The sequence below is a fragment of the Podarcis vaucheri genome, assembly GCF_965113315.1.
Source record: "Podarcis vaucheri genome assembly, chromosome: 1".
In the NCBI taxonomy this organism is placed as follows: Eukaryota; Metazoa; Chordata; class Lepidosauria; order Squamata; family Lacertidae; genus Podarcis; species Podarcis vaucheri.
The window spans coordinates 70,763,290-70,775,831 of NC_138759.1; the positions used below are offsets into that span (position 1 = coordinate 70,763,290).

The following is a 12,542-nucleotide window of genomic DNA, read 5'->3' on the forward strand; positions in this document are numbered from 1 at the left end:
ATATTCCTGTATTGTAGGGAGTTGGACTAGATGATCCTCAGGGTCCCCTCCAAATCTACGATTCTATGATCAATAGGAGTTCAGAAGGTTGTGGGAGAGAGGGACCAAAAAGGTCATGTGCGTTGTGTGAAGACATCCCCACCACATCTCTAATGGGAAAAACACAGTGATTTGACCTTGCTGTGTTTAAGCTGCTAATGTGAACATACAGTTTACTTCTTTTCAGACACTATATGAAAAGGGGAAACAGGGAGCAAGCTGAAGCATGCCCAGCCTCCTCACATTAATTATAAGGTCTGAAATAGCCTTCATATGTATGTTGTGTAGAGAGCACTGTGTACACATTTAGGAGTTCTCTGCAGGGTTTGGGCAGGAAGGGGTCGATGGAGCCCAAAGGATTTGTTCAAACTTCCTTCATTGTCCATGGTAAAGCGTGCCAGTTGGAGATTACTCAGGAGGACTGCACAGAGCTAATGCTTGGAAGATGGCACCAACAGGCCTCTTGCAGATTAATATTACAGGCGTTTTGGATAGGGAGCATTTCTTTTTCATGGTTTTGGTTGAGCTTTTCATAGTTGGAGCATATGTTTTCTCATCTCTACAGGGATAATGCAGCTTTTAATATTCAGAACTAAAATATTGTGTTTATTCAGTCTGCAGAACCAACAAACTGTGAGGACTTCAATCACAGCAGTGACAGTGTAACATTTGTTGGCATGAAAAATGAGCTACCCCATTGTTTTTCAATGGCTCATCAATGTTCAGCACATCAAGAAGACAACAATAAAATGAGTGGTAGGAGAAAACATTCCCTAGAAAACGCTAAACAGAGTGTTGTTTCCTCTCTCCCACTATGCAATTTAGGTAATAAACCTGGAAGTGTGTTATGAAATTGACTTTAAGTATTCATCAAACATTGTATCCTATATACCAAACAGAAATAAATGACATTCCTCCTTAGGGTTCCTCCAGACCCGCTATTCAGCATTTGTCTTGATGTGCTTGCTCAAAGCTTAAGTGTTAGTCTGTGTCTTTACTGAGCATTCATTCTGATTTGCTTATGAGATAGATATACAACATAGATAGATATACAACGTCCTGATACGTTTGCAGTGAGGTTACACATCTTCCCATTGATAATTTGTTCTTCCCAGACTTTTCAGTGAATGTCCCTGTCACTTTCCTAACTGCAAAAAAGGGGATTTATTGTGCTAGGGTGACAGAGCATTTCAAAGCTCTTTAATTGCACCAACCTATATTTCCAATTTGTTCCTGAATCCCTCCTGCAAAATAGTGACATTTGCCCCATTAAAATTGTTTGCCAAAAGCGCACAGTTAAGACTGTCACTCCGTTTCATGTTTTTTCTCCTGCCAACTAGACGATCTCACCCTCTCATTACTTTAACCGATGTCATTATGTTTTAATTTACCCATCCCAACAACTCAAGTATTTGCCACTGGACTTGCGGGCAACTGCCAGCTTCCTATCCTCCCCCCACCCTTAAAAGTCTATCAGATATAGAGGATTCAAAGTTGCAGTTTTTGTTAGCAAATTTATTTGTATGCAGCATCTCCATGAGCATCATTCCTGATTATTTAAATTTCAGTTGTTGAGTAGGAAGATAAGTTAAACTGTTGCTAGGTATAATCAGACTGAATTGCCTGGAGTTGTTCTGATGGGTTATGGTTGCCAGGCTATTGTTGCCTGAGATAGAGAAAAACATATGCCACATCTATACGCTTGAACGAGGATGTTCAAGGCAAGGATGGCACTGTTTCTGCAAAGTTTCATTTTTGCCCTAGCATTTATTGTGTGGTTCAACTATATCATTTTAATAAGTATCTAATAGTACTTCTCTGTTCTCTTTGTACAAGCAGATGAAAAATACTCTGAAATGGAAAAACCTGCATTGGTAATGAAAAACAGAAAACCTAGCAAGGTAAGGAAATGAGATTATAAGAACCTTTGGTATTTTATATTTGAAATTAAGCTATATTCATGTAGGAGTTGTTTCCTCTAATGGAACAACCTGCATTTCCAGGCAAACTGGGGTTACAGCATCATACCTCATTCATTTCTTGGTGTAGTAGTTTTTAATGTATCTTAGAGCATTTCTTGGTATTGACAGTGAACAGGTATTCATTCATTCCTAGACTGAAACTAATTTATCCAATGCAATAACAACTATATTCATGACTTTCATAGTGAGATATTGAACAACATCATGATCAGCAAGCAGGTCTAGCTCTAGTAAGTAGAAGCTGTCTGGCAACCCTATTGTGCTATGTGGGTAAAGCTGGGTACAGATGTAATAAACTGGAATAAACTAACAGATTCTCCAAGCTTTATTGCCTTGCCAGATAGGTTTTTGTTGGCAATGGGTGGTTTGCAGAAATTACAAGTGTATAGGTATTGACAAAATGAGGATATGTGTCTTTGGAAAAGAAAATATAATAGTTAGAACTCTTGGTGCTTGGGAACCATTGCAATCATGGGTGTAGCCAGGATTTTTGTTGGGGGACGCAGGCATTTTTTGGGGGGGGGGCAGAATCTCAGTTAGCTATGTATTTTTATTGATTTTTATTGGTTTAGGTGGGCAACTGCCCCTCTCTGCCCCCACCCTGGCTATGGCCATGATTGCAATGCTATAAAGGAACATGAGGTGGACACCTGGCTGAAGCTTAAGGACACGTGGGCCTAGTCAGACCTAGATGGGAAACCACCTATGTGCTTTGTATGTTACCTTGGGATTTATAATGGAAAAAAGCGAGATGTAAAATACAAACTTTCCAAATCTCAAGGGAAAGAATTTTGCAGAGGAGAATAAGAAAACTGAAATAACTTTGGAAAGTTGCATGTAAGTATGAAGGCTGAGGTTGAACTGGAGGCAACAGTCCGAGATAGTTCCTAGGAGCAAGGAGTTGTGCCAGGAAATAGGGGTTGAGGGATAAAACCACGAATAAGGACTAGAAAACCAGCAAAGCTCAGGAAGTCCGTGCTGCTTGGCCAAGGTCCAACTAGAACAGGGAGGCAACTTATGCTCCTTCCTATCCAGGAAGAGATCATGGCCAGCCTGGGTGGGTGGAGTCAACTCAGGGCTTGAGAGTACGGTATTTGATTGTCTAAATAAATGTTGCAACTTGCAGTTTGAGGACTTATTAGGCCAGCCACACACAGATCCAAGGACTTACATGTTTCCAGGTTCAAATTTAACATTATGCTAAATGTGTAGCTAGCGACTACACCTGATATTTTAAATACAGGCATGGTGGGGTGATTTTTCCATGGAGACCACAGATGTGGGGTGGGAAGGTTTAATCTTTCTATCGCAGTCACAATATGGACAAGAATCCCCCATCCCAAGCTACAAAAATTAGACAAATGAACTGGAACCTTTCTTAATACATCTGATGCTCATGCTTGAGGTGGGATTGGGACTGCAGCTGGGGAAGGAAGGATTAGATTTAAATTCTCCTCATGCTGTGGACCCCATGAAAGTGAGCCTCCTTCCCCGGCACCTGCAGTTAGTTATAAGAAAACTCCCAAATATAGCTAGCCACACATTTAGCATAACATAGAGTACCCTGAGTTGCATTAGCTGGAGAGAAGGAGAGATGGAAATGGATGCAATTCTGATTTAAGTACAGTTATGTTTTTAGGATCTTCCCCCGTCCCCTCCTTCATCTAGACTAAATTGCTGCATGCCATATTATTTTGTTATAGTATATTCAGGACACTGGGCAGAACCCTTTCAGCGGAGGCCCTGCGTAAAGACTCCCACTTGTACAACAGGGCATTTCCACCCCCCATATCCCCCCCCCAGCCTATCCCTGCACCTCCCAAAATTGGCTCTGGCAGTTCAGGAGAACCTCCAGAATAGTTTGCAGGGGGGGGGGGAGGACGTGGGATCATTCCATCTGGCAAGCTGATATGCCGGTGCAGACAGAATGTTTGTCACAGTGCAGTGTTGAATTCCATCCACTAAATGTTGCCCATTTAATGTAGGATTATAGTGTTATGCAGTTTCATCAACCTAGTTTGGTATACTCCCATACTTGTTGTCTACTTTAAAACAAATACAGTACTGTAATTCTAATTCAGTTACTCTGCTCTTATAAAATCTGACTGCAGAATTAACAACTAGTTGAACCAATTTCCAAATGATCCTTATTAAATAGCTTTTACTAATGTAAAAGCATTCAGGACTCCTCACAATTGCATTTAATACAGTTTTTTTAAAGTTAGTTGTCGTTCCCCTTATTTTACTGGATTCTTGAGCTGTGTGGAATAACTTTTTGTAGTTTAACAGTTTTGGTTTTTGATGGCATGTCTCTCTTCCTTGGGGAGTAAATTCTCTTGCTAATGAACGGAGAATAGTGTTCCCCAGGCCTCTCTTGACTTTTGACTAAGAATAACATCTGTCACTACCAAGAAGCTGTGTGTAAAATTAGAATTTCTCAGGGCAGATTGAGAACAAGATTTGTTTATGCCTTGTGCTTTTAAAATAGGATGACGTTGCAGAGTTTGCTTTATTGTTAGTATGTGTGCTCTAGGCATCAATTGGAGAGAACTGAGTATCAATACACCACCTATGGAAAAGAGGTTTCATTTATGACCGCAAAAACTTTCAAATATAATACCTTGTAAGAACATTACTTGATTTCTTGGTGAGAAAATTTCTTTGGAATAAAATAACTCAAATGTATCTATAAGAACTAGGCTAAGACCTGTACGAAATGAAATATTGCCCAAGAACATCTTTGAAACCTTATGCATGGCAAAAGCAGTACTGTATGTGACAAATACTTTATCCAGTCTTGGGGTACCCATGGCCAAAATGTACATGGCCATACACTCTTGACTGTGTGGTAGAACATTGGTTTTCATACCACATTCATTATCAGTTGAAGCTGCAGTTGTGCACAGCAGGGCAGAAGCTTCAGTGGAATGTTGCGGAGATAGTATTGTCTGCAGAAGTCCATATCTTCCTTTCCTAGGTAGTATACATTTCACAACAAAGGGCTTGGGATGTTTGATTTTTTTTAAACTGAGTCTAGATATTTCTCTAAATCTATTTATTTGCAATATGTATATTCCACCTTTTAGGTGGACAATGGGCTTCCAAGTGAAAGGGTACTGGTCCCTTACTAAGACTCTTGGGGTGGAAGAGTGATGATAGAAAATAAAAACTGCTTCTAGTGTTATAACTAAGCAAACTTGCATGTGAAAATACTTCAATTTGCTCTTGGCACATTCTGTCATTTGTTTTGAAGGCATCATGGAGAGTTTGATGCATAGTTTTATGAAACTGGACATCCCCTTTTGTCTTTAGTTTTTCTGTATTGGTGGGGTTTGATTCTGTTGCTCAAGAATGGCAAAATATCCCCCCTCCATATCAAACACTTTCCCAATCTATGTCTTAGCGAATTCAGATGAATAGACTGCCTAAGGGCAAGCACACTTGATCTCTGGTAGCATGGTTGTTTGAAGTGCTGTTTTTCCAGAAAAAAAGGTGTCAGAACTCACCATGAACACTACCCCTGTTCTCTTATAATGGCAATGACAAGGATGCATTCTGGCCCCCACATTGTTTTGCCTATTCTTAAACGACCTAGGGATGCGGGTGGTGCTGTGGGTAAAACCTCAGCGCCTAGGGCTTGCCGATTGCATGGTCGGCGGTTCGAATCCCCACGGCGGGGTGAGCTCCCGTCTTTCGGTCCCAGCTCCTGCCCACCTAGCAGTTCGAAAGCACCCCTAAGTGCAAGTAGATAAATAGGTACCGCTTTATAGCTGGAAGGTAAACGGCGTTTCCGTGGTGCTGGCTGGTGCTGGCTTCGTCATGCTGGCCACATGACCCGGAAGTGTCTCCGGACAGCGCTGGCCCCCGGCCTCTTAAGTGAGATGGGCGCACAACCCTAGAGTCGGACACGACTGGCCCGTACGGGCAGGGGTACCTTTAAACGACCTAGAAGCAAGCCTAATGGACTCACACGGACACCTTCCAAAAATAGGAATGAGAAGGAACCCTTTGTTGTTATATGCGGATGATGCGGCCATCATTTCATGTTCTAGACCGGGTTTGAAATATCTGCTGAGGAAGTTTTCTGATTACTGTTTTGGAAATGGCTTATCCATTAATTACGAAAAATAAAAAAATTTAGTATTCAGAAGAAGCTTCTCCCAACTTAAATGGGTGCTGGATGGCCATAACCTTGAACAGATTAAATACTTCAGTTATCTAGGGCTGACTTTCCATCATATAAGATCTTGGAAGTACCACTGGCAAACCTCCCTTCAAAAGGCGGAGATCACAAAGCTAGCCATACTCAGATTCTTTTTCACAAAGGGTATGCTCCAGCAAGTATGTTCTAGCAGCCTTAAGGGTTTTCAATGCAAAATCCGTTCCCCAACTCCTGTACACTGCAAATGTCTGGCATAATGGGGACCTGCCTAAGCTAGATGGCTTTCAGGCAAAATTTCTACGATCTCTGCTGCAGGTACTCAACTGTGTCCCCAACTCCATACTTCTGTTAGAAGCTGGTGAATGCCCAATTACAACTAAAGCATGGTGGGCTGCCCTAAAACATTGGCTCAGGATTGTAGTGTTTGATCTAAGGAAGGGTTTATATCAACACCTGACCAATGAGGAGTTTGTCAGCAATTGGCAGAAAACCATGGCTAGAAAAGCCACCTCTATTGTCACACCCCCCAACTCTATTACCTGGGTTATGAAGGTGCCCTAAAGATGTTAAAGCAAAGATTATGGGATAATACACACAGTGACGTGATCCCAATCACATGCAGTCTGTAGTCTATTGGCAGTAGGAGTACAATATGGGCATGTCTTTAAGTTAACACCTTACATTAAAAACCGGACAGTACCAAATTACAGAAGGTTATTCACTAAAGCCAGACTAAACCTTTTTCCTTCTGCAGTGTTGGATGGCAGGTTGAGAGGAGTTCCCTACCAGGACAGGCTTTGCTTGTGTGCCCAAGACATCGATTCTATAAAACATATTTTGCTGCACTGTGCGAAATACAAGCAAGCCAGGGCTGAATTGCTATTACCCTTGCTGGTACCTTTCCTGGGAAAATCAGAGGCTCACTATGTCAGGTTCCTACTGGAAGACTGGACAAACGCTAGAACATTAGCAGTGACAAAGTTTTTATCTGTGGTTGCAAGAACCAATGATCCCTAGCTTTAAGTCTGAACAAAACGCTTGTTTAACCTGGTGGTAGGCTGTCTGAATTGTGTATTGCTTTGTAATGATTTGTTGGATCTCTGGACCGTAATAATGATTGATATAATGGCAATGACGCCCACCTGAGAATTGCCGGAACTGAGTTCTGGTGAGTTCCGGTTGAAAAAAAGCCCTGATTGTTTGTATCATCCTTCTAAGCAGTGGGGAAGATTTGACTTGCATCCGATAACAGATGTGTGGTTAAGATGGCTTTGTGGATTTTGGAAGAGAAATCTTGACCTGACATGACCAAGAGTAGAAGCACATGGACACAATGAAGCAGTTGGCAAGACAGGCCATAGCTATAGAACCTTGGAGAGCTCCAACTGATAAGAGGGATACCCCCCCCAAACGCTGACCCGCCCCCACCAGGCTTTCTGTGTGTCTCAGTTGCTTCTCATCTGCTGCATTCTGTGTGCTATTGTAGAGAAGGAGGTGCTTGGCCTCTTGGGTGAATTGAACTTGGCATGCCTAAGGATCCCAGTTCAGGCTCCACAGGTTCAAAGCTGTTATGTTTCAGGTTTTGTATCAAGACCTCCTGGTCATGTTCTTCAGCTCAAGGTGCGATGGCCATGGGCTTGACTGGCTCAGTCTCTTCTCTTTCCAAACCTCAGCTATCACTCAAGGCCAGGACTATGGCAGGCGTTATTCCAGGGGTGCCAGTCATAAACATTTCCATTCTGTGTTCATAAGGTGGCTCAGTGGCCTGAGGAAAGTTGGTATCAGTGGTAATATGGTAGTAACATCATTATGTTAAGCTTGAAAGCACCAGAGCCTTTTTGGAGGAAACAGACTAGTCTTAGTAGAGATTTGTCTATTTTTATATTGTGTTTGTGTCAAGCTTCTGACATTGATTGGCTGAGCTAGTGCAATGACATGGAGCATTTAGTTGCCCAGGGAACAAAAAGAGTTTGTGGTCTAGCTTCTGTGAAGAAAGGGAATGTTGCACACAAGAACAGGGTGACATTGTAGGAGAGCACCAAGGATGCAAGAGGTAAGGAGGTTGAAGAAAGAGAGTAAACCAGGCACTAAGATTGAGAGAGGGGTGGAAGAGGAGGAGGCTTGGGGGAAAGGGTAGAAGAAGCAGTGAATTCAGGCAAGATGGAGCTAATTGGAGAGAACTCTGTAGAATCTGCGCAGCAATTAAGGTCAGAAGGGACTTTATGGTTGGGGGAGAAGCAACAGAGTGCTAAGAAACCAGGGCTGGATCTACATTAATCTTTTAAAGGTTATTAGTTATATCGTTCTATAACATCACCTTACCTTTAATATGCTGTTTCCCTATTGTGGGTGGCCCATAGCTCTGCAGTGCCCTCTGGTGTCATATTTTAATAATGCATTATTAACCATGAGTGTAGATCCGCCCCAGGTCAAGAGACAAAGCAAGTGTGGCCTGAAAAGGTACAGAAGAGAGATGGGAAGGTACAGAACTGAAGAATGAATGGGACCAAACTGGGGAAGTAGGATTGCTGCTGTGCACTACTGGTAGAAAGGAAGTCGGCCATTGGGACTGGTAGGGCAGGAGACAGGGAGGTCAGCAGTAGGTGGAGACAGAAACAACGATAGGTGGAGTCAACTAATTCTAGTTTTGTCCCCATCCTCCTCCCTACTGAGTTCTACAATGGGAACACTGACATTAAAGGGGAGGAAGCTGACAGCCAGTGCTGCCCCCTGGACTGGATATAAAACAAAAGGTAGGCAGGTAGGGCAGACAGAGGTTGATGGGGCAGTACCACATCTCCCCTAATGGACAAGCCTCCACAGGTTCACTGGGAGCAATATTCACTGGCCTTAAAATTTTGAGAGAGCACATTTAGCAATAGATAAGTGGAAGTAAAGCATCCTTTTGACTCAAGTGACATGTGTTGGCTCATAGTAGATTAAACTAGTGGTTTGCCACAATAGCTAACAGACTTTCCACCCATATACAAAGTTACTTGTTGATTATGCTAGGATGTTGTTTGCATTCCTGTAGAATCGTGGGGAGGAAACAGGATGTGACTGTGCATTATGGTGTGACTATTTCTTGGTGAACAGTAAATGGGCACCGTTAATACTTAAAAATGTTACATACATTCTGTGGCAGTACTAATACTAACTAAAAAGCCTTTTAAATGTCTGGTACATATGTATTATGTCCCTGTGTGTAATATGAGACAAGTATTTTGTTACAGACTCATGGACTATTAACAAAGTAACTAACAAAGTATACAGTTGTTTTCAGAAAACTAAAAGATTTCGGCAAGTTATTGATCTAAATAATAGATATACTTGTGTTATGAAATTTCTTGATTGGCAAAATTGATTGCTGCTTTTCTGGCTGCTGGAATATTCAGTATTGGCTCAGTTAGGACATTTAAGTGTATTTGGCCTTCTTAATTATCAAATTAAAAACACTAAATGTGTTTCATTCTCAGTCTGGTTTTACAAGAAAAACATTTCTGCATCAGATTACTGAAGTTTAAAAAAATCTTTGCTCATCTGTGATAATTGCTTCATGTAAAACAACAACAACAACCCTGTATTGCCTATGTCAGCTAATCATTTTAAATTGGTGAATGACTTCCAGCTGTGCAAACTTTATAAATGTTCATCTTCCATCCTGCTAGGAACCATTCCTAATATTATTTTCTAGGTTTGTCAATTTTACCACTTTCTTTGAGGGGGGTGGGGTCTATTAGACCTACATAAGAATGGATATGCATTTTGTTTAGTTTATCATTAGTAAATATTGCAAGAATTGCTGAATAAATATGCCTGAATTATAATGTATTCTTAGGATTGATCCACACTTTTCCATGTACAATTAGATTTAAGCTTCAACAGAAGTCTGAAAGACTATATTGTTGAGAAAACAGTAGGACAGAGACTGTGGTGGTACACACACACACATACACACACACACACACACACACAGAGAGAGAGAGAGAGAGAGAGAGAGAGAGAGAGAGAATGCGCTCTCTATCTCATGAATGTGCCTCCCAAATAACTACAAAACTGCATAAGGATTACATGTCCCCATTTCAAGCTTGTTTTTACTGCCCTTTCTCTATCTTTGTCCTAGGGTTTAAGGATGTTCAATCTTTTGCCATTGTGTAGTTTACACTAGTCACTGTGTAGTACACAACTAGTCTGAGTAAGTCCTGTACATGAGCAGCCATTGCATTGGGCAGAGTGAGGTGCCTGCCTCAAGCAACTGATTTTGGGTGTGAAGGGCAGCAAATGTATGTTTATTTGCTTATGTATTTTCCTGCCAGACAGGAGAAGAGGTGATTGCCTCAGATGCCAAAATAATGGGTACTGTGCACCTTGACTTGGTAGGGGGCCGGCAGGGTGGCGGGGAGGTACTTTGCTGTTCTGGCTCAGGCAGCAAAATGTCTTCGGCCTGCTCTGGCTGGGGATGACAGAGCACTGATGTCAGCAAAGCTTGTTTACATTCTGCCTGCTTTTCACAATAGTTATCATCAGATTATTGGAAGGTGGCTCTTCATTTCCCTAAGTTCCTTTATTTTCTGCATTTATCCAGTACAATTTTTAAAATGTGGTCTCTCTCTCTCTCTCTCTCTCTCTCTCTCTCTCTCTCTCTCTCTCTCTGTGTGTGTGTGTGTGTGTGTGTGTGTAAGTGTGTAATGCAAATGATACTTATGTAAAAGTGTTTAGGAAAAGTACTGACTGTGAACCAAGAGACTGCTTTCATGAGCCATAGAATTAAAATAGATGGCTTAAAAAAATTAACCCTTCCACCCTCAGATATTTTTGCAGATATAGACACCCAGCGCTTTTTCTTCTTTCTGGGGGTACTTGAGGGTATGCAGTACCAGCACCTTTCCCCCTCCAAATGTTAAAAGGGTGACACTTACTGTAACAAATTCATGGTGAGTGCCAGCAGCTTTAAACAAAACAAAACAAAACAAAACACTGCGGTACCCATATAATGGCGATGATGTTAACAAGCAAGTGATGTTTTTGATAGTACAGATGGATCTGTGTGTGACTATCAAAATGCAAATGCAAATGTTATTTTCAAACACAGATTTATCAGATTCCCAGGACTGGACTGGAGATCAAAGTGATAGAAGAGCTTTCTATTTCATGCCATAGTGAATTGAACTACAGAAAAGTACTTGATTCCCACCCCCACCCCCCAGTTTGTTTGTTTCCTTGTTGGGAATAATAGTCTTCAGAGTTAACTGCCATCTTATTTAAATCTGCTGTAAATAAATGTAACAAGAAGAATGCTATCCATTCTCCTAATCATTTAAAATCCCAATGAAACATGAATAGGATTACCATGTAATTGGACTGTGAATGAGGCCTTGTTTGTTTGTTTGTTTGTCTTCTTTTAGGGATATACCCTGCCCTTCAATAGAATTCTCAGACCATCTTAGAATGATAATGAATAGCATTACTGGATTGTCACATGTACAAAACTGAGGACTGGAATCATTTTCCTCTTTTTGGATTAGAAGGCTGCATAAATCTCTGAATACTCTTACATCATTATAATTTTGCTAGATTTAGCGTACAATTCTATACCTGGGATTTGATGGCTGAAGAATAGTAGAAATTGGTGGGAACTGCTCTGTGTTGCATAAACAAGCACTGGCGGAGGAAGAGGAGTGCGGGGGGAGCGCACCGCCCCCAGCAGCACGATCCCGGTGGGGTGCCAGCGCGGCTGCCCCCCCACTCCCACTGGGAGCCACACCCCTGCAGGAGGTGCATCACACCCCCAAGACATGCCCCAGCCCCGCCCCCGCCTGCTCTCCGCCCCCTGGTGCCGGAGCATGAAGCTCCGTCACTGTAAACAAGTCCACAATATGCTTCTGCTGCTGTGGAGTTAATAGAGAGCCCAGACATGATGTTGCATAAAAAGAGCAAATGCAACTCAATCCCACATCACTAAAAAATACGCAGAGCAAAGCTCCAAAGACCTGAGTACATAAAAATGTTTTTATCTGGTATGTAAAAACAGATAGTGATAGGGCCACAGGTACCTCCCTGGGGAGGACATTCCACAAGTGGGGAGCCACCACTGAGAAGGCCTGTTCTCATGTTACACCCCCCCCCACCTATCTCCCTTGGAAGGGAGTACACAGAGAAAGGCCTTAGATGATGAACACAGGGTCCAGATTGGTTCATGTAGGCAGAGGAGATCCTTGAGCTATTGGAGTACTGAGCTGCGTAACACTTTATAGGCCAAAACCAGCACTTTGAATTGGACCTGGAAACTAATTGGTAGCCAGGTGCACTGTGCCAGGATTGGTCTTATGTTCAGGCCATCTTGCCCCAGTCATTAATCT

At 42.0% G+C, this 12,542-nt stretch overlaps 1 protein-coding gene across 2 annotated transcripts in view; it reads left to right on the top strand.

Annotated features, from left to right (window-relative positions):
- The window catches only part of IRAG1 (inositol 1,4,5-triphosphate receptor associated 1), a 95,084-nt gene that overhangs the window by 14,852 nt on the left and 67,690 nt on the right, over nucleotides 1-12,542 (top strand). For both annotated transcript variants that reach the window (XM_082192835.1, XM_082192836.1), the window contains exons 12-13: nucleotides 654-795; nucleotides 1,876-1,940. In XM_082192835.1, coding sequence (XP_082048961.1) covers nucleotides 654-795; nucleotides 1,876-1,940 — 207 coding nt within the window. The remainder of the gene's footprint in view (nucleotides 1-653; nucleotides 796-1,875; nucleotides 1,941-12,542) is intronic.